General features: G+C 45.9%; 8 protein-coding genes across 8 annotated transcripts; 1 reads left to right on the top strand and 7 right to left on the bottom strand. All coding sequences in view use genetic code 12, as the record gives it.

Moving 5' to 3' along the window:
- Positions 1–1,617: 1,617 nt before the first annotated feature.
- Positions 1,618–2,691, bottom strand: HEM3 (hydroxymethylbilane synthase; the record flags this gene model as incomplete). Its single annotated transcript, XM_025488519.1, has 1 exon — positions 1,618–2,691. One exon carries the CDS (start codon positions 2,689–2,691, stop codon positions 1,618–1,620), a length of 1,074 nt encoding a protein of 357 aa, XP_025343181.1.
- Positions 2,692–6,285: 3,594 nt separating this feature from the next.
- CXQ85_004912 (uncharacterized protein) lies at positions 6,286–7,397 on the bottom strand (the record flags this gene model as incomplete). Its single annotated transcript, XM_025488518.1, has 2 exons — positions 6,286–6,504; positions 6,594–7,397. 2 exons carry the CDS (start codon positions 7,395–7,397, stop codon positions 6,286–6,288), a joined length of 1,023 nt encoding a protein of 340 aa, XP_025343180.1.
- Positions 7,398–7,890: 493 nt separating this feature from the next.
- On the bottom strand, positions 7,891–10,365 carry FGR29 (Fgr29p; the record flags this gene model as incomplete). The annotated part of the gene is made up of 1 exon (XM_025488517.1): positions 7,891–10,365. The coding sequence occupies one exon, from the start codon at positions 10,363–10,365 to the stop codon at positions 7,891–7,893; it is 2,475 nt and encodes an 824-aa protein (XP_025343179.1).
- Positions 10,366–10,576: 211 nt separating this feature from the next.
- Positions 10,577–13,870, bottom strand: RAD1 (ssDNA endodeoxyribonuclease; the record flags this gene model as incomplete). Its single annotated transcript, XM_025488516.1, has 1 exon — positions 10,577–13,870. One exon carries the CDS (start codon positions 13,868–13,870, stop codon positions 10,577–10,579), a length of 3,294 nt encoding a protein of 1,097 aa, XP_025343178.1.
- A 142-nt stretch (positions 13,871–14,012) lies between these two features.
- On the top strand, positions 14,013–14,579 carry NCE4 (Nce4p; the record flags this gene model as incomplete). Its single annotated transcript, XM_025488515.1, has 1 exon — positions 14,013–14,579. The coding sequence occupies one exon, from the start codon at positions 14,013–14,015 to the stop codon at positions 14,577–14,579; it is 567 nt and encodes a 188-aa protein (XP_025343177.1).
- A 35-nt stretch (positions 14,580–14,614) lies between these two features.
- Positions 14,615–16,552, bottom strand: CXQ85_004908 (methylenetetrahydrofolate reductase (NAD(P)H); the record flags this gene model as incomplete). Its single annotated transcript, XM_025488514.1, has 1 exon — positions 14,615–16,552. One exon carries the CDS (start codon positions 16,550–16,552, stop codon positions 14,615–14,617), a length of 1,938 nt encoding a protein of 645 aa, XP_025343176.1.
- A 724-nt stretch (positions 16,553–17,276) lies between these two features.
- CXQ85_004907 (uncharacterized protein) lies at positions 17,277–18,059 on the bottom strand (the record flags this gene model as incomplete). Its single annotated transcript, XM_025488513.1, has 1 exon — positions 17,277–18,059. One exon carries the CDS (start codon positions 18,057–18,059, stop codon positions 17,277–17,279), a length of 783 nt encoding a protein of 260 aa, XP_025343175.1.
- A 1,313-nt stretch (positions 18,060–19,372) lies between these two features.
- CXQ85_004906 (Elongator subunit) lies at positions 19,373–20,614 on the bottom strand (the record flags this gene model as incomplete). The annotated part of the gene is made up of 1 exon (XM_025488512.1): positions 19,373–20,614. The coding sequence occupies one exon, from the start codon at positions 20,612–20,614 to the stop codon at positions 19,373–19,375; it is 1,242 nt and encodes a 413-aa protein (XP_025343174.1).
- Between the last annotated feature and the right edge of the window lie 853 nt (positions 20,615–21,467).

Raw genomic sequence — 21,467 nt, 5'->3', positions numbered from 1 at the left:
AAGGGGCAGTAGGGGTTTCGGGATTTCGGAAACGCCTAGTAGACGTCTCCCCAGGTGTGTCTGTAAAGTTCTTTTGGCTACTGAGCCACTAGGGCGCACGGAGGGGGGAATGGGAGTGGTGGACGGGAAACCGAGATGAGCCACGTGTCGCGTGTCACGTGACCTAATCAGCTCACTATCTGTTTCATCTCTTCCAAGCCCACTGAGCCCATTTAAGCGTATACGAGGCAGTGGGACGATTATTTTGTTGATTATGAACGTGTTTTTGGCCGTGAATAATGGGAAACCCGTACATCCCAAGAAGTGTCCCAGCCCATTCGGCCCGGCTAAGTCGGCTTACAAATTCGTGTCCAGCCGCCATGCGTAGACAGGTAAAAGAAACGAGGCACATATAACTTGAAAAAAGCGATAAAAGAGAGATTTGGAAGGTTGGTCAATTTTGGTGAGTTTCCAAGATTTTCAAGAAATTAAAGGTTTTTCGAAATCGTGAAAATCCAATTTTTAAAACCCTTTTTTCAAATTTAATTTTGCTTGTTTTTTCGTGAAAGTAGCGGTGACTTCTCCATTCACATCTTCCTCCCACCATTGATGTTTTTCTCGTTGCGTGAGCAACGCAATGGATTTAGGAGGAACAACATGAGTTTTTACCGAAATGTTGCAAATTAGCCGAAACTGATAAATCCGGTTGTTTTTTTTGGGTTCTGCTTTTGTGTTTCCATTGGAATGCTTGGAGCATACAAATTCCACTCTGGCCACTCAGTATGGGTCCATAAGAATGGCTGCAAAATGGCGTGTTTCTCGATGTACTGGTTGCATTAAAGGACTGGCCAATGGAGGAATGGATATTTGGGATTAGGGTGGCTGGAGTGACGAAAGGTGGAATGGGTGGAATGGGATGGATGGGATGGAAGTGTTGGTTAAAGGGGTGCAGAAGGTGGTAGGGCATTGATGTATACGAAGTGGTTGTAAGGGCATGGTGGTGGACTGAGAGAAGGTGAAGAAATAGGCGTTGGGGACGATATTAGGGGATATTTGACGTGGTGTAAGTGGTTGAGGGAGTAAGGTATTGGAAGTTGTTATGGATATGGGCTGGTAGGGAAGTAGGTTAGAGTGTAGATGTAGATGTAGGTGGATACCTAAGGAACACCATTTCCAATAGTCTAAACACGAACACGTTCAGGTAGCTTAAAATATTGATTTCTTTATTTGTTTATCGTGAAGCTGCTTAGTATTGTCCCCCTACCTTCTCTTTACTGCCTAGGTATCAGCCTAGACTAGACTTGGTCTAGCCCTGTGTTGGTCTGACATGTCAACCTTATTTGACAGGTGAACAATGACAGGACCCTTTCTTAGCCCCTCTTTACAACTACAAATCAGAATTTCATGATGGGTCATTAGTACACACGATTCCATAATTAAAGAATCCCAAATAAATGTTATAGAAGAAAGTCAATAATGCAAGTTAAGGCCCGGCTCTATGTAGGGGTCGCCAGGAGCCCTTTTTGAACGAAACAAGCTGATGGAAGTCGCTTGTCGTGCAGAGTTATGCAATTAATGAAAGCCGAAAAATAGTCAGCTTCCTCGAGTAAAGAAGGAACATCGGGAGCTGCTTCTCGTTTAAATAGCGTTAACGGTCGGGGAGCCCGAGGCACCATTCAGCGGCCGCTGGTTGATCTTTTCGTAGTTGATGCTGTTTAAAATGTCCTTGCCGCCCTTGGCGATCAAAACCTCGGCAAGTTGTTCACCGAGCTCCTCGGCTTCGGCCTTGTTGGAGACGAATCCCTCAACCTCGCCCTCGACGTATTCCTCGCCATTAGGGCTGACAATGATACCTTTGAAATCAAGCTGTTGAGTCTCCTCGTTATATCTTGTCTGGACACCCAAGGGAACAGAGCATCCACCTTCCAAAACACGCATTAGCGATCTTTCGGCGGTGCAACGAAGAGAAGAAGGCTTGTGCTCCAATTTGCTCAAAACTTGTTGAATGACCAAATCGTCTCTTCTGATTTCAACGCCCAAGGCGCCCTGGCCAACAGCGTGGTACATTTCCGGAGCGTCCAAAGCAACGTCGATACGGTCTTCCAAGCCGAGACGGATCAAGCCGGCAGCAGCCAAAATAAGACACTCGTAAGGGGATTCTGGGTCGTCAAGTTTCGAGAGACGGGTATAAATGTTACCACGGACGTCCTGGAAGCGTAAATGAGGGTAGTTTTTCAAGAGCTGGGCGGAACGACGAATAGACGAAGTACCCACCACAGCACCCTTGGGCAAATCCGCAAGCAGTTTGTAAGTCAGGCCCTTTTTCATGATCAAAGCGTCACGGGGGTCTTCTCTCTCCAAAATACAGCCCAACTCAAACTCGTCAGGCAAATTCGTAGGCATATCTTTCAACGAGTGAACAATCAAGTCCAATTTCGGGTACTCCTCCACAGCCTCAAGAAGAAGAATCTCTAGTTCTTTCGTCCAAAGGGATTTCCCGCCAAAAGAATAAAGCGGCTTGTTTTGGATCTTGTCACCTAAAGTCAGAAGGGCCAAGACCGAGCAGTTCAAGTTGGCGTGGTGGTGTTCTATCTGGGCCTTGACGATTTCCAGCTGGATGACCGCCAACTTTGACTTTCTGCCGCCAATCTGGATGTGGTTATTGGGCACGTCGAGCTGGGGCATGTTCTCTGGCAAGGTGTTGTGAGGCATGGGAAAAGGGAAAAAGTTGCAAACAGGGAAAAACCGATGAGAAAAAAAAAAAAAAAAATCAGCAGCAGCAGACAGCAGACTATAAGCAAATCGCGAGGGGTCCACGGAGATAAACTGATCTAAAGGGGAAGGGAAGTTTGTTTTATGAAAAAGTCGTTTTGATGAGTCCGAAAAGGTAAAACTGAAAAATGTGTTTTTGTGGGAAAGTGGGCTGCTTAAATACAAGTCTGCCTCTGATTTCTGTTTCTGGCCGGCTGCTGAGAAAACGGTTGGCCTGAGTGGTCGCGGGGGGTCCTGGCGAGTGCGGGCCACTAGGAAGCCAGATATTACTCAACGGCGGCTGGCGAGAAGGGGGTCATGGTAATTGGCTACGAGGGGAGAAAAAAAGCGGGGAAGCTCAGGGGTATATAAAGGGCGGTGATTTCCACCTTTTGTGAGGTTCACTTTTTTTTTGAAGGTTTATTGGCAGAGTTGGTGGAGGGTTTGGTTGGTCGTTGGTGCTGGAGAGATTGGGGGATTGGCAGGTGGGATGTGCGACTACGGCAGATGGCAGGCAGCGCTGGGTGGGCCATGCAGGGCAGACACTCGAGAGGCTCCAGCAGGGACAGTTGTTCAGGGGGTGCAGACTTGACTGGAAAAAATGAATAGTATGGCTGGACTGAGGGGGGCGAGGGGAGTATGGGGATGTGAATTTTTTTTGGAAATGGGCGGTGGAGGGTGAAATGGCGGGGGGTTTAAGTGGACCATGTGAAGAGTGGGAGTGTAGCGAATCGGCGCCAGATGTGTTTGTCTGACACACATATCGGCAGTCTAGGCAGGCCCAGCGTTTCTTTTTCCCAATGGGTGCAAAACGAGGGAGAGGAAGCAGAGGGAGAGGCAGGGGGAGAGTGTTTTAGATTAAAATCGATTTGAAGGACTTTAAAGATGCACTTGACGTTGGGTCGTTTCATGCCAGGTTTTGTTGTTTTCGATGTTTCGGTGAAGAACACTGGGACCGCTCGTTTACTGGAAATGGCTGGGGTTGCTCGTCTACTGATGGATGGCCCCAGACGTACAGTACACCGTTTGGCAAGGTTCTATTGATTATTCATGAAATGGTATCTGGAATGGTCCTCCTGACTTCCCCACAATACCGTTCGCTTCTTCTCCTTCTACTCTCCATTCTTGCCCCAATGTGTACACTATGCCCATGTGAAGAAGCCGAGTGGGCCATCCACACCGGAATGGCTGCAAATGCCCACCACCCGGCCCGAGTGTTTGTTATCAAATTGCCATTTATCTTCTACTTAGGCTTCGAGTTCCCTGGTCACTGGGAGTCCGGATTGGGTTACTCTATTCGTCGTTTCGGTCCGTGCTCGCAAACACCGAATTGGCTGCAAATGCTCTTATTTCTGTCTTTTCTTTTCCAGATACCTCTTCAGATACGGTTCAGTGATGGAGTATCCAGTGGCATCGAGGTAGACTGAACTAAAACGTTGGGTTCGCTTGGAAAGTGAATCTCGAACTTCTACATTATATTTGTCTTCTCCCAGGCTGCCTCCAAGCCTTGGGGAACTTCCTGAGCCTCTGGGTACCAGAAGTCCGGTTGGGATCTGTAAAACTACTTCTATGAATGGATCCGCTTGGACTTTGATCCTTGGTAGAGCGTAGTCTATTGTGAACTGGGATCCATGTGAAGGTAAGGCGTATATGTAAATGGCAGTAGTCCAATAGTAGTGGGGTCCTGAGGCACCGAGACGGAACTAAAGGAAGGCTTAAAAAGCAGAGAAGGGTAGAGCTCGGCTTCACTTGGAAATGGCCTTCCAGTGTAGAGTGGCTGCAAATGGCTGGTCCATTAGGAGACTGTGTTTCTGGGTCTACGAACAATGGAGTGGAACAAGGCCGTTTGATAACACTCGGGGCCGGAGTTAAATAACCACTATGAAACCTTGTTTCTCGAAATGACGTCAAAGAGAGGGGACGCCAGACCAAGAAACAAGTGGAAAGTGAAGGTAGATGGGTATTGAAGCGAGCCATGTGAAAGGCAGGTCAAGGTGGAATTGGCACTTTAGGGTACTCTGGGATAATCTAAGTATGGAAGACGAAGTTTGACTTCTTGGGAGAAAAGTGACTTATAGATGAAGTTCAAGAGCAGTAAAGTAGGATAAAAAGAAAGAGTATAATAGAGTTAGCTAAGAAGTGTACAAGCATAGGAAGGGTATAGACATGGCTTGATACAGACCGATATACTTCCAGTTAGGCATGTTTCTACCAAGAGACAATCTGGCAGTCTATTCAAGCTTAATGATACATTCAAGAAGTAAATAGCTCTTAACTATCCCCTTGTCAGTGTACTTTACTTGTACCTCTGAGTGCCATTGGAAGCCCTCCATTTGCAGCCATTTCAAATGTCCCCATTCTACGTAACCTGAAACAACACTACCCATTAAAATGTCAATCTACGGTCTTCCAGTCTCTTCCAAAATCCCACTATTCTTCCCGCCTCCCCTGCCTTCTCTTCCATAGCCTTCCCACTCCACAACCAGCCAAACTCCATCCACTCCCACCCTCCTACTCCAAATCCACCCAATTTCCCAAAACAAACATTTCCTGTGATCTAATCGGCCCCTTCTACCCCTGACGCCTTCACCCACCAATTTCACCTCATTTAGGCTTAGTAATGGCAATCACCGAAATCCGGCTTACCTGAACACCGCTGGAGCCATACAGAGCGTTTTTCGCAGCCATTTCCACTTTTGCTCGTACTGCTTTGGTACGAGCAATATTGCCCTGGACGGGGCTGGGAAATAGGAAATTAACATATGCAAGGCGTGAATTGGTTTGTTTTGATAAGGATTGTGGTTTTTTTGGGTAGATAAGGAATTGCGGTGAAGGAGTGTTTTGCTGGGCTGGACTGGACTGGGAGGGCCAGTTAGGTAGGTGAAGAAGGAATAAAGGAAGAATAAAGGAAGGTTAGTAGAGGTAGGAAACACTTGGAATTGATTGATATATGGGGTTTTAGTTTATTTGGCAAAGGTTGTTGGAGAAGGAGCTTGCTGCTTGTTGGTTCGTTAACTGGACTGAAGGCAGGTAAAGTGGTAACATATTGTAGACAGCTTATCGGATTTGTAACTGAATTTGACATCTACTTCAATTGTGCTTTTTTATATATTCTTTGATGAAAACTGAAGTTCTTGATTTTCTTCTCTTTTGCTCCATTGATGGTATGTATAAGCCATGACTGGGTAGCGTACCAGCAGAGGAAGCTGTGATCTACTGAAAGCATAAGGCATTAATAATGCACTAAATGCTTACCTTCCTTCGATACAGACCTAAGAGTACTGTTGTTCCTGGTATAACCTAGCCAGTAGGGTCATGGCAGATAGTATCAGTAACCCTGGAAAGTGGCATGGAAAGTGGCTCACTATGGTAAACCCCATTCAATGAAATAAACTCAGAGTGCAACAGTGCCGTTTCATAGACACACCTTTTACACTTTTGGCATTCGACAAACTAGAAACACCCCCGAAGGCCTTTGGCAACCTCAAACTACCCTCTAATACTACGAGTACACCAGAATTACACTCTTCTATTACTCCTCTCCACCTGGACGTCTCAACGAGCCACTAGACTCAATTGCTGTTCTTCAATCTGTGGAACCACCATATAAACCACATAAAATACCAAAGCCCACAGTGTGACAACCAAAGAAATGCTAACCCAATGAAAGATAGGACGGACATCGGAAGAGACTGCCAATCCAAGCACCACGGCCGGACAACCCGTATACCAATCATTAATAACCATGGACATTACAGATGCAACAAGTGCCATCTCCAAAAAAATCCCCAAAAGTATATCTTATCTTTGTTTCTTGCATTGATGAGGAATGGTAATAAGCATCCATTTGTAAATGTACAGACAAGAAACACTATGCCGAATGCAAAAGGCACAAAGTTCTGAGAGTCTAGCAATTTCAATATCTGTGCATCTTTTGCTGTTATATTGTAGCACTTGAAGTTCTCGGAGGATTCATCGGAGGGACAAGCTAAAGCTAGCTTTTTAAGAGCTGCTTTATATGCTGAACGGAACCCATTTTTCCACCCTTCAATAAATGCTTCCTTGTCATCGACGTTAATTACCTCAGCTAATTCAGCGCCAATATCATCGATAACCATGAAGTACTGGCCCTTTCCCAACTTACATTCCTTATGGTTCAGGCTTTCCTTGCACATCCCGAAAGGAAACAATTGGTAAACGGTATCGTTAGCAGGCCATCCTTCTGGAATCAAATCCTTGACGTTATTCGTAGACCCTTCTGTAACTCTCTCAAGAGTGTCAATGACAGTAATGACGGATTCGTGCCATGTAGTTCCACCCTCTTTCTCATACAAAGCAAGGCCCAGCAACTTCGTAGAAGGAAACAAATGGGCAAGGAAAATAAGGCTGTAGATGAAGTATACCCAAACAAAAAAACATGAAAACTTTTCTTTCCAGTTCTTCTTCTTGGTCTTCTGGCGCACTGGCTGCAAAGACTCTGGGTCGTCAAATAATGGCTGTGGCTGTTGTGGAGTCAGAGGAGGCTGGCCGTTTGTCGGCGACTGATAACTGGGAGGTGGGTAAACCGGCAATAATTCATACTGTTCCTTGGAAAGGCTGTCGATTGCTTCGTACGCTGGGGCCTTTGGTCCAAGGTAAGACTGGAAGTAACTAAACCACGAGACCATGGCGTGGAACAGGGGGACAGAAAAGGGCGATTCTGATTTGTTTTTGAAGGCTTTTAATATTGATAAAACTGGTATTTGGAATTTGCTGGTGGAAGAGAAAGTGGTGGTGGGTAATTCAGAACTGGTGTGGGTTTGTGAAACGCAGCTGGACCGAGGCATACCAGTAAGCTAGAATGTCCATACAAGAAGACAAGCTCAATTAAAAGACAAGAAATTTATAGGAGATTGCATTTATACTCATTCACTACTTATTGGTGAACTAAATCATTTTATTTGTCTTGGACACAAACTGCTTTTACTGAAGAATATGTAGACATTAAGACCAGAAGCCCTACCTACTCTTAAAGACAGCCTGAAGAATGCCTTAAAACATATAACAAGTAGACAAGTTGTCCCCTTACTGTGACTTCATCCAAATGCTTTACAGTGCTCTACACTTATAGTCATTCTGGTATGCAATTAAATATTTTCTGTTAGGTATCATGACAAGTACTTAAATCGTACCGAACAGGTCTTTCGAATAGACGCTGTCGTCGGTGTCGCTTCCTAGATCACTATCCATCATTTCGGTGCCCAGTGCTTCAGTCAAGTCGTACATGCCCTCGGGACCTCTGTAGTCTTGACTTGATCTCCGTTCTCCACCTCCATAAATCAATGCTTCAAGCTGGTTGAGCTTGTTCATTACCGCAGCCAAATCGCTCTTTTGCAGCTTCTTTTTGGTCTTCTTTTCTCCGCTAACATCTCTGCTTCTCGCTCTGCGACGTGTTTTACCGTAGTTTCCATACCTCTTGCCCAAGAAGTCTTCTAAAAAGGCCAGATCTTCTGAAGCGTTTCTCAACCCACCCAAAGTGTTGATGGAGTACTTCGAAATAAGGTGACGTGGAATCGGTGTAGCATTGGACCGCCCAGATTCATTTTCTTGTGCTCCAAAGATGACTGCGTTGGATGCGTGAGATATGGTTCTGCCAATGCCACCGGTCCCTTGGGGCATGGCAAAGTGGGAGCCTCTTCTGGAGTTCATCATAAGTGTACTGACATCAGAGTCTTCGTCGTGGGCCTGTCCTGCCATCATCATCTCGTTATCGGCGTAAAAATCATGCTCTTTGCTCAAAAATGTAAAATGCTTAAGGTCTTGTTGTTGCCTCTGTAAGTGACGCTTGTTGTCCTTCACCAAAATCTCGTAAAAGTATATCATGCTGATGATTGGTAACTTAAATATGCTGACAAGTCCATTGAAGATAACCAAGAATGGCGATCTGTGGTGATGCTTGGAGTAGTTCAACTTACCCCATTTGAGGTAAATGATAAGATTGGTCGTCTTGATGTACTCAAACTCTTCTTTGTGTGTGAGAGTGACTTCGGTAAAGACATTGCTAAGCACAATCGCAAGTATTGTGGCCACGATGAACTGTACCAAGAATAAGTATGCAAGTTGGATCACTCTGCCCAAGGTGTTGTATCTGTTCCAGTTATCCCAGACAGCCGGTGTGAAACCAAAGAATAGCTTTAACATGCTGAATGCAACTTCATAAACCGTGAGATCAATGGTAAGACTGATGAAGCACAAGAAAAAGCCGAAAATGAGCGACACGAAAAGCGAAAACATGGCAATCATGTACAACGACATCTTCTTGAACGATAATATCATCATGTTGAAGAATTCATAGTTGTTGAACACAGAAAGCATTCTGGGGAAAAGCAAAATTGGAATCAAACTGAAGAAATTATAGTAAACCGCAGGCCCAATCTTCCCAAGTCCAAGGAGAACACGAAGGATGAAGGATATGTCAATGAGTGCCACAACCAATAAGTCAAAGTAAGTCCACACTATCTTCTTAAGAAACTTAAACTCAATGTGAAGTAGTTTCTGCAAGTTGTCGAAGTTGAAGCTAAGAGCGACCGTCCAGAACATCATGGAGAAGAGCTTGCTGTAGATCGTCTCGCCAACCTCCACCGTCCAGCTTTGCTTGTGTCGGAGCACAAGAACAAAAAACAAAAACGTAAGAAATGCATATTTTAAGTTGATGACGATGGCCTGGTACTTGGGAACAATGTTAGACCTGAAAACCACCTTCTTTAAGGAGATCTTGTTGAACTTGTAGTCCACGATATTCTTCTCCGGCTCAGTTTCCGTTTCCGATTCTTCTTGAACAGTCAGAAGCTCATAGTCTCGTTTCTTGGAGCCGTTGGTTCCGCCCAAAATATCAAGCCAGCTATTTTCGTGACCGCCAGCATGGTCCATGACAATAAGCTCTCCATTATATATCCTTTCCATGATATGAATAATAACCGGCTGGGATAAAAACTTTTTCGATTTCGTAAGCACAGAAAGCTCGATGGTGTTAAAACTATCCAAATGCTTCGTGTCCTTCAACACCCTAGTCTCGTCATTTCCATGGCGATGGCCCATGGGATTCACAAACAACAAGTTGATACGGCTGGCCGAACGGTACTCCCGTAGCATTCTAATCGCCAACAACTCACAAACATTCGCTTTCGTCAAAAGCAAGTCGTACATGACAAAGTTGCTCTCCATCTGGATCATATACTCATACCGAAGAAGCAAGAGCACATAGATAAGGTTAATCGACAACGAGTCAGGATGTTGCAGCGAGCTCAGACCCTGCTGTCCCTCTGCCTGAACCGAACCATAACTAAACGGAGCAAACTGTGGGGTATCGAAGATTTCAAAGTGGGCTGATGGACCCTGAGCATTAAACACAGCGTTCAACGACGATAACCTCGAAACCTCAATCAACCGCTGCACTATAGGCTTGACAAGCGCCGTTCTGATCTCGGGCGTCCGCAACTGCTCCGACTTCAAACTAAGCACCACCTTCTTGTTAATGAGCTTCTGCACCTGGAAATACAAGTACTTGAACTCAAGGTACCTGCTCTTGGCCTTGCTGGATTTATCCGAGGACAAAGGCTGAAACCTTGGCCCCGTTGGGACTCTGTTTCGAGACATCAGGTGTATTTTCCAAGCGTTAGAGTGTCAAATTCTTCAGTTGTAACTCAAAAGTCAGTTCAAGAGATGACAGGGTGCATCAACATTTCGCACCCATTTTGACGAAAGGTAAATATGCCTAAACGCGGGGAGCTTCGATTGCTGCAAGTTATAAAAAGCAGTCCGAGAAGGTGAGAAATATTAAATAACCGATGAAGCCGTTTTTTTTTTCTTATCTGATAAAACGGTTTATGAAGTTGTATGCTTTGTTTCCGTTTTCGTCTCCTAGCATTTCGGTGAACTGTGTTTTGGAGAGAGCCACAAAGTCTCGCATATTTTTCACTTTCAGAATCACGGTAGTGTAGTTGACGTTGTTGATTCCTGGAATGGTTTGTAGGAGGTCAATGGCGTCGTCGTTGTACATTGGAGGCCCGCCACTGGTGGAAATGGCTGGGTTGACGCCTTTGGCTAGGGCTTCTTCGACGTCTGGTTCTTTCTGACTGGCTTTGAGCTCGAGGAAGATCTGGGCGGTTTCGTAGGGGGAAGACGACCAGATGACTTTGAGTTTTGGGAAGGAAATGAGGAGTTCGGTGATTTTCAGTTGGATCTCTTTTTTGGAGATTTTGCTGGCAATCGGGTTGGTAGCTTTGAATCCCGGTGGACGTATCTCTGCAAATGGCTCAAACGAGAAGGACTTAGACTCGTCGAATTCAATTAATAACGCTGGGATCTCGTAGTGACGGAACATCTGTTCACACTGCTGGTAAAGTCTGCCGCTCTTGAAGGATCCAATTAAATCAGGAATAGACTTTCTTTCCACACAGATTTTGGGCGATATGACATAGTCACCAACTGTAAGCATACACGGAATCACCTGGATACCGACTCTGTAAAGCAAATTGGGTAAAGACGACCGGAACTCTCTGGAATCCACAATAACTCTCATTTCATCCTCCTCTGTACGGAACTGAGCTCCACCTGCAATTCTGGTATTAACCACTTGTTTCTTGCGAAGGTGGAACTTCCAGTTATCCTGTTCTGTGGCGAACCTTTTTCCAAGGTTGGCCTTCTCTCGAATAAGACTAGTGAAAGCCAGCTTTTCCTTTCTGATCCTTAATAAATGGCGTTGCTCCTCCACTGATGTTCCATAATACATGAAGTATGTCTTGGGATCAAGCGCAGGGTTCGTTGCATGGTACACTTCCACTCGTCTGATAAAAGCAAGGTCTGGCTCGTACATGATGATGTACAGCGGACAGAGTTCTTGGAGCAACGTCTCGTTGGTTTTCTCGTTGTATGTCTCGATGATAACCTGGTTGTACTTTTCAATATGCTCCAAGTCAATTGCAGCGGTTCTCACATGAGGTGCTTCAAGATTGGCAAAAGGATTATCGAGATTATCTTCTGTAACCTCTTCGTGTTCTTTTTCATTTTCCACGATCTCCACTTCCTCGAGCTCATCATTACTGTCGTACTCCTCCTTGACGTCTTGTTCCAAACGATCAATGATATCTTGCTCCAAATCGACTGCTCCAGCGTTCTTTTCGTAGTCACTTCCAGAGTACAACCGTGCCACATTTGCAACTGCAGCGGCGCCACGAGTTCTTCTTCTTTTGCTTCGTGGAGCGTTATTGCCTCTTGAAAAGGTCTTACTGGTATTAAGTTGTTCGTCACCAGTGCTAGTTTCAGGTGTTCCTTCTTTGCTGTCTTCAGCAGGCTTCTCTGATAACTCTGTGTTGAGTCGTTTTGTCAATGAAATAAGCTCTTTCCATTGAAGGTACTCACGAAGCTTTCCAACCATGTAGCCTTTGCATGAGAACCATTTACGCCCCGTAGGCTCATGGACCTTCTTCTTGGCCTTGGACAATATCGAGCTCAATTGCTGTGCTGTCTTGGTCGAAGCACACATGATCAAAATGGGCCCTTCAGTTTTTGTATTATCGATCGACCTTTCGTGTATAATGTCGTCCACAAGAATGACAAGCTGCTCCCACTTAGGAAGCTCTTCCAAATTATAGACCTGAGTCTTTCCATTCGCTTTGTCTACAGCTCCCAGGCCATTTTCGGCATCGTCTGTAGCCACAGTTACTCTACCCAATGCACGCTCTTTAGCAAAAGCAGTAATGGTAGTACCTTCATCCATCATAAGCCAAGGACTCATAGTGGTAGCGTTCATAGTTCCTGCTCCAGAAGAACGGATATTCGTATCGACAATACCCTGTACACGCTGATAAAACGTCAACGAATCGTCATGAAGAAGACTTGAAAGAAGTTCCTTAAGCGTGCCCAAGTCGTAAACGAGCTGCTTGGAAGTCCAGGATATTCTATGCCACTGGGACTCAAGAGAAAGTCGTACTCGTGTAACGAAATCTGTATCGTGCAAGTTCTCCACGTCCCAATATTCTGTATCTAAAGTTGGATTATGCCTTTTGAGTTCCTGAAGACATGCAGTCAAACACGAAAGAATGGCAGACTGAATCTTGGTCATTTTGGCAGATAACTTAACATTGACTTCTGTCACCGTGCTTCTCTTACTCTGCAGCTTGGAAGACCTCAAAAGCAACAGCGAAGTGACCTCCACATGGAACCGAGGCCATAAAAACACATTGCTCAATCGAAGAAACTTAAGTTTGTTAGCAAGTGGAGTGAAGCCCGTAAAAGACTCAGGTTCATCAGAAACAGCCTTGACAAACCCCCAATCGTTTTCGTCACGGTACAAATTAATAATAAACGAGTCGTTCGACGTTTCTCTGACTCTTTCTGCGTGAAGCACATAGAACCCCGTAATGTCCAGTGGTTTCAAAATCCCAGAAAGAATGTCCACCACCAAAATCCTCAGACTGATACTTAGCACGCCTCCCTTCATGTACATTTCCCGGCGCTTATTCGTATTAGCCAAATCTGAACCTCCAACCACACGCAATGCAGGGTCCCAGTCGTTATCTGAAGTTTCGTTCCCTGCAGCAGCATTCATCCAGCGAAGCTCTACAAGCAAATCGTTCAATTTGACAATTTCCTCCTCGCCAGCACCAAGCAAAATCACCAACGATTTCTTCTTGGTAGTCGTTTTCCCGCTTTCTAGCGTCACTGAAGGCAGACTAAGAGCATACAACAAGTTAGCAGTGATCACCTCACATCCTAGCCCCCTCCCCAATATCAAAAGCCCATCTTTAGACAACATCGTCTCCACAATCTCCTGGTAAAACCCCAACGGTAGCATGCAACACACTTCTCTGGCTTCATATATAGCAGTCACCTCTGCCTTCTCTTCTCTCACCACAGGTATAGAGCCCTCCTCTGTTTGCTTCATAGTACGCTCATATAAAGCTTTTGTACGTTCAGCAGAGATCTCAGGCTGGTTTTCTGGCTCCACATACTCTTCTTCCTGGTCAATTGGCTGGGGTTCTTTGCGTGGTGGTACTGTAGAGCCTTCACTGACACTCACAGTTTCCTGGTCTTCAGGAACAAAAAGCGTTTCTTGTTTATCGTCATACTCCTCTTCTTCGGGCACAAATAGCGAGGACATTCTTTATAGGACGAAAACAGGCTTTTTTTGGGGAAATGCTGGGAACTTCTTGTGGTTGCTAAGAGTAGGTGCACTGATTTTGCATCTCTGATAGACATATGCCCTCCGCATTATCACCAGTTACCTACTACTACTACCTAGAATGGTGGTTGGCGAACAGGGACTATTTAACGCTGAAAAGTACGCTGGCAAGGGTGAAGTATCGCTTACACAGCCCGTGACGTGTTTTGTGGTGTTTATTGAAGACGTGTCTGAGTCTAAAGAGAAGAGCTTGGAGGAATGGAAGTACTACCATAATCCTAACAGAGCACCGTTTGAACGGATGGAGCACGTGAGCCGACCAGTGATCTATGGCATTGATTTGGACGAGTCCTTGGAGGAGAAAATGGAAAAGAAGATGTCTGCTTCTGCAACGTTCAAACTCACGCTTCGAGACGCGGCAGATAACTACTTCTACGGCATTGAAATCGACAAGTTACCTTTTCTTCATCCACAGGCGTCCAACACGGGCACACCGCTACCGATGCCTTTGGGCGGGAAGCTTGTTATCAAGCCAGGCGCCAAAGTGTATGATGGAGTGATATGCCTCACAGTACGCCATTGCGAGTACTTGGGTCACGACGAGAGCTCGTCTCTTCTGAGACAGCTCAATGCCGGCGTCGTGGAGAAATATATAGATATAATGGAACGGCAGCTCAACGGGAGCTAGAGGTTGTTTTAAAGCTTGTAGTGGGCGGTGGGTAGTCAGTCGCTGAGTAAAGTGGTCCACAAGACAAACTCGTCGGTGAAGTCGTGGTGAACCAAACTGACCAAGTAGTAGTCGTTGTACACGCTGTTCAACAACTTGTAAGAATCGCTATCTTTTCTGTAACAACGGGCCCACTCGAGCCACAACAAGAATGCCTCTTCGTTCCATGCCTTGAAAGACTCGTAGTCAATGATGGTTGGCTGCAAAACCTCCTTCAGCGGGAACACACCCCATGTGACAGCAGACTTGGTGTTGCTGTTTTTACCTGTGCTGATGGGCAAGTTCAGAGAGATGTGGCCGCTGGCGTCTCCACAGTAGTATGTGATGGTTTTGTCGTCCACTTGGGTCGAAATGCGAGGCAACAAGTCTTCCTCCCACTGTTTCTTAGGAATGAAGAATTCCACAAACAGCTTTTGGAAAATGTGTCCGTTTGGAGGTCCCCAACCTAAGATTTTGTCACGGGAGGAGCAGCTGTTGATGGCAGGCTGCGAGGCCAACGTGAACCAGCCTCTTTCGTTAAGCTCAAAGAGCTCTTCTTGAATCAATGCAGTTTCTGGCGAAAGTTCACTGTCTGCCCAAGGCAAAACGGTGATTTTGTTGGACAAGTAGTCAACGAAAATTTTGGTAACGTCAGCAGTAGACTTTGGTTCGCCCCAAGTCTCTTGGACCTCTTTGTTGGAATGAAGCTTCAAGTTTGGACCGTAACCGTCGATTTCACCGTAAGCAGGCGAGTTGGAGTCACCAAAACGACCGTTGGTAAACTCATCCCATGTGGCGTCTTTGCCCAAAACGCCCTTACCGGTGGAAATATCGACAATAGCCTTGGGGTCCTTGGAGAGAGCCTTAGACACCAAAGCTCTTTTGGCGTCCATGGCATCAGCCGAAGCAAGCTGGTTTTCGTTCACAGAAGACTTTCTTCTGCCGTTTTTAGCTGGAATAACAGTGCCTGCTGGCAAATCATCATCTGAATCAGAAGCAATAGCGTCATCATGCTGGACCAGCTTGTTGTGAGGAATCATGTTCTGCAAAACAGGCAGTCTATTAATAATAGAAGCCACGGCCTTTTCCAAATTAAGCGTGTAGAAATGGTACCCCCTAACACGGCCATTCGTACGAGAATCGATCTCCAGAATCATTTTCGTGACAACGTCCAAACCGATATTTTTCACCATATCGTCATCGTTGATATGAGCATCCAAATCGTCCAAAATGTTCTTTGGAACGCTAGCATGCGACAACCTCGTGGCCCTGATAAACACACGGTACGTGGTGATTGGCATAATACCGGGTATTAGCACGATGTTCTTCAACTGAGGCGTATCCTGGAGTAGCTGTTCGTACGCCACAAACTTATCCACATCAAAGAAAAGCTGTGTAACCACATAGTCAGCACCAGCCTCAACCTTTTCAATCAAATAAGGCAAATCCTTCTTGGGGTCCTGGGCAGAAGCGTCAGCTCCCTCCACATGGCCCTCTGGGTACCCAGCAACACCAATACAGAAGTAATCGCCATGTTCCTGGCGAATAAACCTCACCAAGTCCACGGCATTACTAAAATCACAGTTAGGCGTCCAGTACTCCTCGGTTCTAGGCGGATCACCTCTCAAAGCCAAGATATTCCTAATGCCTGCTTCCTTAGCTCTCTTAAGCGCATCCTCTATAATCTCCTTATTCGTGTTTGTACAAGTCAAGTGCAACACCGTCGTCACACCAAGCTCCTTCTGGCACGTAGCAGCCAAATCCAACGACTTTTCTGCCGTGGATCCACCGGCTCCCCAAGTAACCGTAAGGAAGAGCGGGTTGAGGGCCATCATACGGGACAAACGAGCTAGCAAGTTTCTGAAACCGGCGTCAGTTTTCGGCGGGAAGAACTCGAACGAGCAAAAACGCTCGCCAGGCTCCAACGCCTTGATTTTGGCGGTCACGGTGGCCATTTGGGTAGAAGATGAGTTGGGGTTGGGAAGGTGAGTGGAGGTTGAATTTCGATGGCTGCGAGAGTCAAAAGACGCCAGTGCAGGTGACTCAGATGGGTCCAAGGGAGGTGGTGACTTTGGGTGGGGCGAGAGCAATTGGAGGGAAGAGAAGGGGTGGGTGGAGGAAGGGAGATAAAAATGATACGGAATATTGAGTTTTTTGGGGATTTGGGGGCATTTGGTGGAAAAGTGGTGGATGGTGTTGGTGGTTCTGGTGGTTGGAGTGGATGGTTTTTCGCAGCCACTTAGATAAGACCAGGAAGAGGTGGTTGGAGGGAGGAGGTGTAAAGTGGATGGATGTAAGTGGATGGAGATTGTTTGGGATTGGAGTTTGGGGCCCTGGTTTTATGTAAAGTGGGTTTATTGGGGAATTGGGATGGAAAGTGGTGGATTGGCTGGGGTACTATGGTGTAGTAAGCTTATACAGATACCATATGGTGATGCAGAGGAAGTGTAGATGTCTTCGCTAGCTGGCACTGCTTAATGCTTTTTTTTTTTTTTTTCTTTAAATGTCTTTCTATTCTTTTCCTCTTCTCCTTGGCCTTCATCCCATTCTGGGTCCCTGGTGTGTCTTTCATATTGGCCTCTGGTGTCGTTATCTGCCATTCACCATCCCCCCACGTCCTACAAAACCATCGAAGCATGTTGTATTCTACATATATATGATGGGTCGCTGGGCCACCGCTTATACTGCGCTGTACTCGCCTCTGTTGTTGTTCCTCGTGAACTTCTCAATGATCTCCTTAATAAATACCGGCAACCCTCTCAAAAGATCAACGAAATTCTCCAACACCTCCTTCAATGCAGACTGAAAGTCAATCGAGTTGCCCTTGTTGTACTGGAACCACGCGCCGCCAATAATATAGATACTGAGGAAAAGAACCATGAAGATAAAAATCCATGTAAACCAGCCCCACGACTCGCCAGTATCATCTCTACCGCCATCAGATGGCTTTCTCTCCGACTTCAAGCACGCCTTATCGGTCTTCAACGTGGCCAGAAGCAAGTTGTTCTCCCAGCGGGTCTCGAACTCCTTCTGGGCATCCTTTGCATCCACACACTTAAAGAAAACATTAGCATTAATGGTCTGGTCGCTCCATTCCACGTTATGGTACTCCACAGCAAAACCTTCTTTGCCTTCGTCGCCCAAGGTCTTAACGATAGTAGAAGGCGTGAACTTGAATTCAAACACCTCAGTCAACATACTCTTGCCGTTGTTCTTCACAGTGGTTTTTCCACAAACATCAGCATCTGGAGAGCAGTCAGGCACCAGTCCAAGATCCTCACACACGCCAATCAGCCATTCCACGGTAGACTCGGACGGAGGCGTTTTTTTGGTGTTGGACGATGTGTAGACGCCTTTCAAGGCCTTGAGGTCGTAGCTCTGGAGCTCTTTCACAGAACAGTCAAATGCATTAGTAAACGCTGCGAGGATTGCAGCTAGTAGCACCGAAAGCAACCAGTTCATAGGGGAAAGTGTATACTATTAGTGGTTGTATATGGAAAAGATGTCTACTGGGAGAGTGTGGTATATGGGAGGGTTGGTAGTGTTGTGGTGCACGGGTCTAGTGCCGTCCCCCTAGGGTCCCCCCAGATAAGCTCCACAGAGGTTAAGTAAAAATAAAGGAGAAGGTCGAATTATGGATTTTGTGTATTTGTGGGGGGTTGGTTGAAATTGGAGGTTTGTTGTGGTTTGGCGAAAGTGGTGTGGTGTGGAAATGCACTGGCTGGGTAGATGTAGGTCAATGCAAGAAGGTGAAGGAAGGTAAGATGGGATAATCAGATTCGTTTGATTAATGGGGGAATTTGGAATTTGGAAAACTGAGGCGTCAGGTTTGGTGGAAGCTGGTTTGGGTGAATTGGATGTGAGTGAGGTGGTCCATCTCTAAGGGATATACCATTAACAGGTCAATTCAGATAAACTGGGGACCTGAGAAAACCAAGTTTCAACAAGTGGATTGCCATTGAAGAAAACTTCAGTTTCTTGCTCCTTTTGCAACTTTTTTTTCTTCCATTCTTTCTTTCCTCTTCTTTAGAGCCCACTTAACAGAACCCTATCTCTTCTGTCCAACTCATGCCAAATACCACCACCACCACTTTCTGCACACGACCAAATTCCCCACGTCACACGACTGAATCTTCCATTTCCAGCCAACCACCAAAACCAAACACCTCTTACCAAAAACAAACCTTCCTGACCTCCTGACCTCCAACACCACCAACTCTGGTGGCTGCGAAAAACCAGTATGGCATCTCATGGACCGCGTTTGTTTCGCTTACGCACAGGCATCATCATCTTCTGCAGCAACACATCTACAGACTGATCTCTGAATTCACCTACCACTTCTTTTCAATGGACTCGCCAAGGAAAAACTTATCACCTCCGCAATTGCTGAAATCGGTTTCGCCAATCAGAAGAAGCGGCTCACCGTATAGAAGACGCCAGATTGCCCAATTGGAACAGGGCTTCAGAGAGAAACGGCAGAAGGTGGAGGAACCACAGTCTAGTCCTAGGAAACACACGGTGACGTTTTCGGATGTTCCTAAAGCGTCCACATCGGCTACCACTGAAGATGCTCCGCTGACACAGGAGATTCTTGCCCAGATGGCTAGTGCTCTTGATAAGGTAGCCACAACGTTTACCACCACAGCTACTCAGCTTAGAGACACTAAGGAAACACAAAACAGGACGCTTGAGGAGTTGGCACAGCTTCGTAGGGTTGTGGAGAAACTTCTGGAGGATGTGCTGGTGTTGGTGGAGAAGGATAAGGCTTCCAAGGGTTAGAAGTCGACGTTCTGTGTTGTTTGTTGTTGGTCGTCTGGGGTATCATCCTCAACGGGGATGCCCCATTCTTCGATTTCAAAGTTCTTGCGGCCGTTCTTGAAAGCGTACTCTCCGTTTCTAATCATCATCATACCCTTGGCGGAGAGTATTGGCACTTTTATGATGTTAACAAACCCTTGTTGGATCTTTGAAGGCTCGTTCTTGTACGCCTTTTCTATAAGCAACTCCATGTCACGGTTGAATGGCTGAAGGTGCACAACACCATCCGCAAGCAGCTCGAAAAACTGTGTAAGGACACTTCCTCTTGGATACAAATCAAGAGGCAAAGACGCTATCAACGCAACGTTCAGCTGGTACTGTCTCAAAAGAGACTGTAAGGAATGGAAAAATGGAATGATAAATGTGGATGCTGATGCTTGAGGTGGGTAAAGTGATGGGTTGAGGAAACTGGGCATCACTAACCTGATAACCTTCAGAGGCAGGTTCTCGAGCTGGGACTGAATGATGCTTTTGATCTGCGCCACCACGCTCTGGAAATGGTTCAGTAACGGCACAAACGAAATCTCCTGAGGGCTGGCTCCAGGAATAAGACGCTGAGTAATGTCAAACTGTGTAGTATAATTCTCAAGATGGGAATCTGGGGTCTCAGGCTCCTCTTCCGGGTTGTTTTGATTCTTCAACCCGTATCTCCATGCAATCTTCAAGTCCTTGTCTGCCATGTTCAGCACACTGACTTTGGAAGAGTCGGCAGCAATACGAGCCTTCTTTTGGTCCTTGCTGCTGCCTTTATAGACGCCAGGCAAGTTGTTAGCCCAAGCGGCTGGAACACCAATAGCAATGACATGACAATGATCCTTGCCCTTCTCCAAACGGCTATGAATGATACCCTGGGCGGCAAATGCTCGTAGTAAAACAGATGAATAATCTGTGGTGCCTGATTCTTCAACGATAAGAGAATGGCCCAATGGAAGACCCAGGTGGATCAAGAGTTTGTCCAAATCAGGACATCCAGTAGAAACCGTAGGTTCCGAATTGGACACTGATGGTCTAACACCTGGATTTTCAGCAATAATGTCTCTAGTTTCTGGTTTCTTAGGTGTGGCAGCAGCTGGAACTCTACCCAAAGCGGCTCCTGGAGGTGCACGGCCAGCAAGAGGCGCCCTGCCAGGAACCGTAGGCGAACCTCTTGGTATACCACGTCCAGGCACAAGTGGTTCGGATCTTTTACGGAACGACATGGAAGGGAATGGTGGGTTAGGTGAATGGAGTAGATTTCCAGTGATGAGCCTGATGAGGCCGGTAGTAAGTGCGGTGCACGGGTGCCAGGTGGAACCAACCATGGAGATGGAAGTAGCCCAACGGGAAGAGATGTTATGGAATGGGTAAGTGGGTGGTTGTAAAGGTATAAGAGGATTACATGAGAAGTTGGGTTTTTGAGAAAGGTTGACGAAAGTGTTCATGGTTTCACTCTTCTAGTGAGAATCTGGTACCGCCAAGTAGGTCTGTCTAGGGACCAGTATTCTATTAAAAGAATAATTTAATACTTAAGAATTCCAGTTAAGATGGTCTTCTGAAACAACCTTTATTTGTATGTTCATTTTAATTAAACTGCTACTTCTGTGTTGATCATACTGGCTTCCAGTAGTACACTGGTTTTTCGCAGCCATTTACAGTTCCACCAGCAACAAGACATCCACTGTAATTTCCAGTAATTAACTCTAATTTTACTATATTTTAAAATTTATCAATCAACAGAACTTCACTATTGATAAATATGCAATTTCTGTTTCTATAATCCAACTCACATGGTATTGTCAATTGTCCACCTTCTCTAACCATAGTACCAGTAGCCACCATACAATATATCCCTCCCCAGCTCCTCCAAAAACCAGCTCCTATCCGGCAATTCCTTTTCCTTGACTTTCTTTTCTATTTACTCCTTCTCCAACTCACCCCACTTACCTTTCCATTTATTTCCATCCATTACCTCTTACTTGTTATCTCCCTTTCCTGAAACCCAGCCCATGTTCTCCATTTTCGCAGCCATTATCACTTCCCATACAAAACACCAATTACCAACAACCCACCGCC

This window comes from Candidozyma haemuli (genome assembly GCF_002926055.2).
Source record: "Candidozyma haemuli strain B11899 chromosome Unknown H_2014730914, whole genome shotgun sequence".
NCBI classification, from domain to species: domain Eukaryota; kingdom Fungi; phylum Ascomycota; class Pichiomycetes; order Serinales; family Metschnikowiaceae; genus Candidozyma; species Candidozyma haemuli.
The sequence above is the reverse complement of the archived record's forward strand: the minus strand, read 5'-3'. Positions and strand labels throughout refer to the sequence as shown.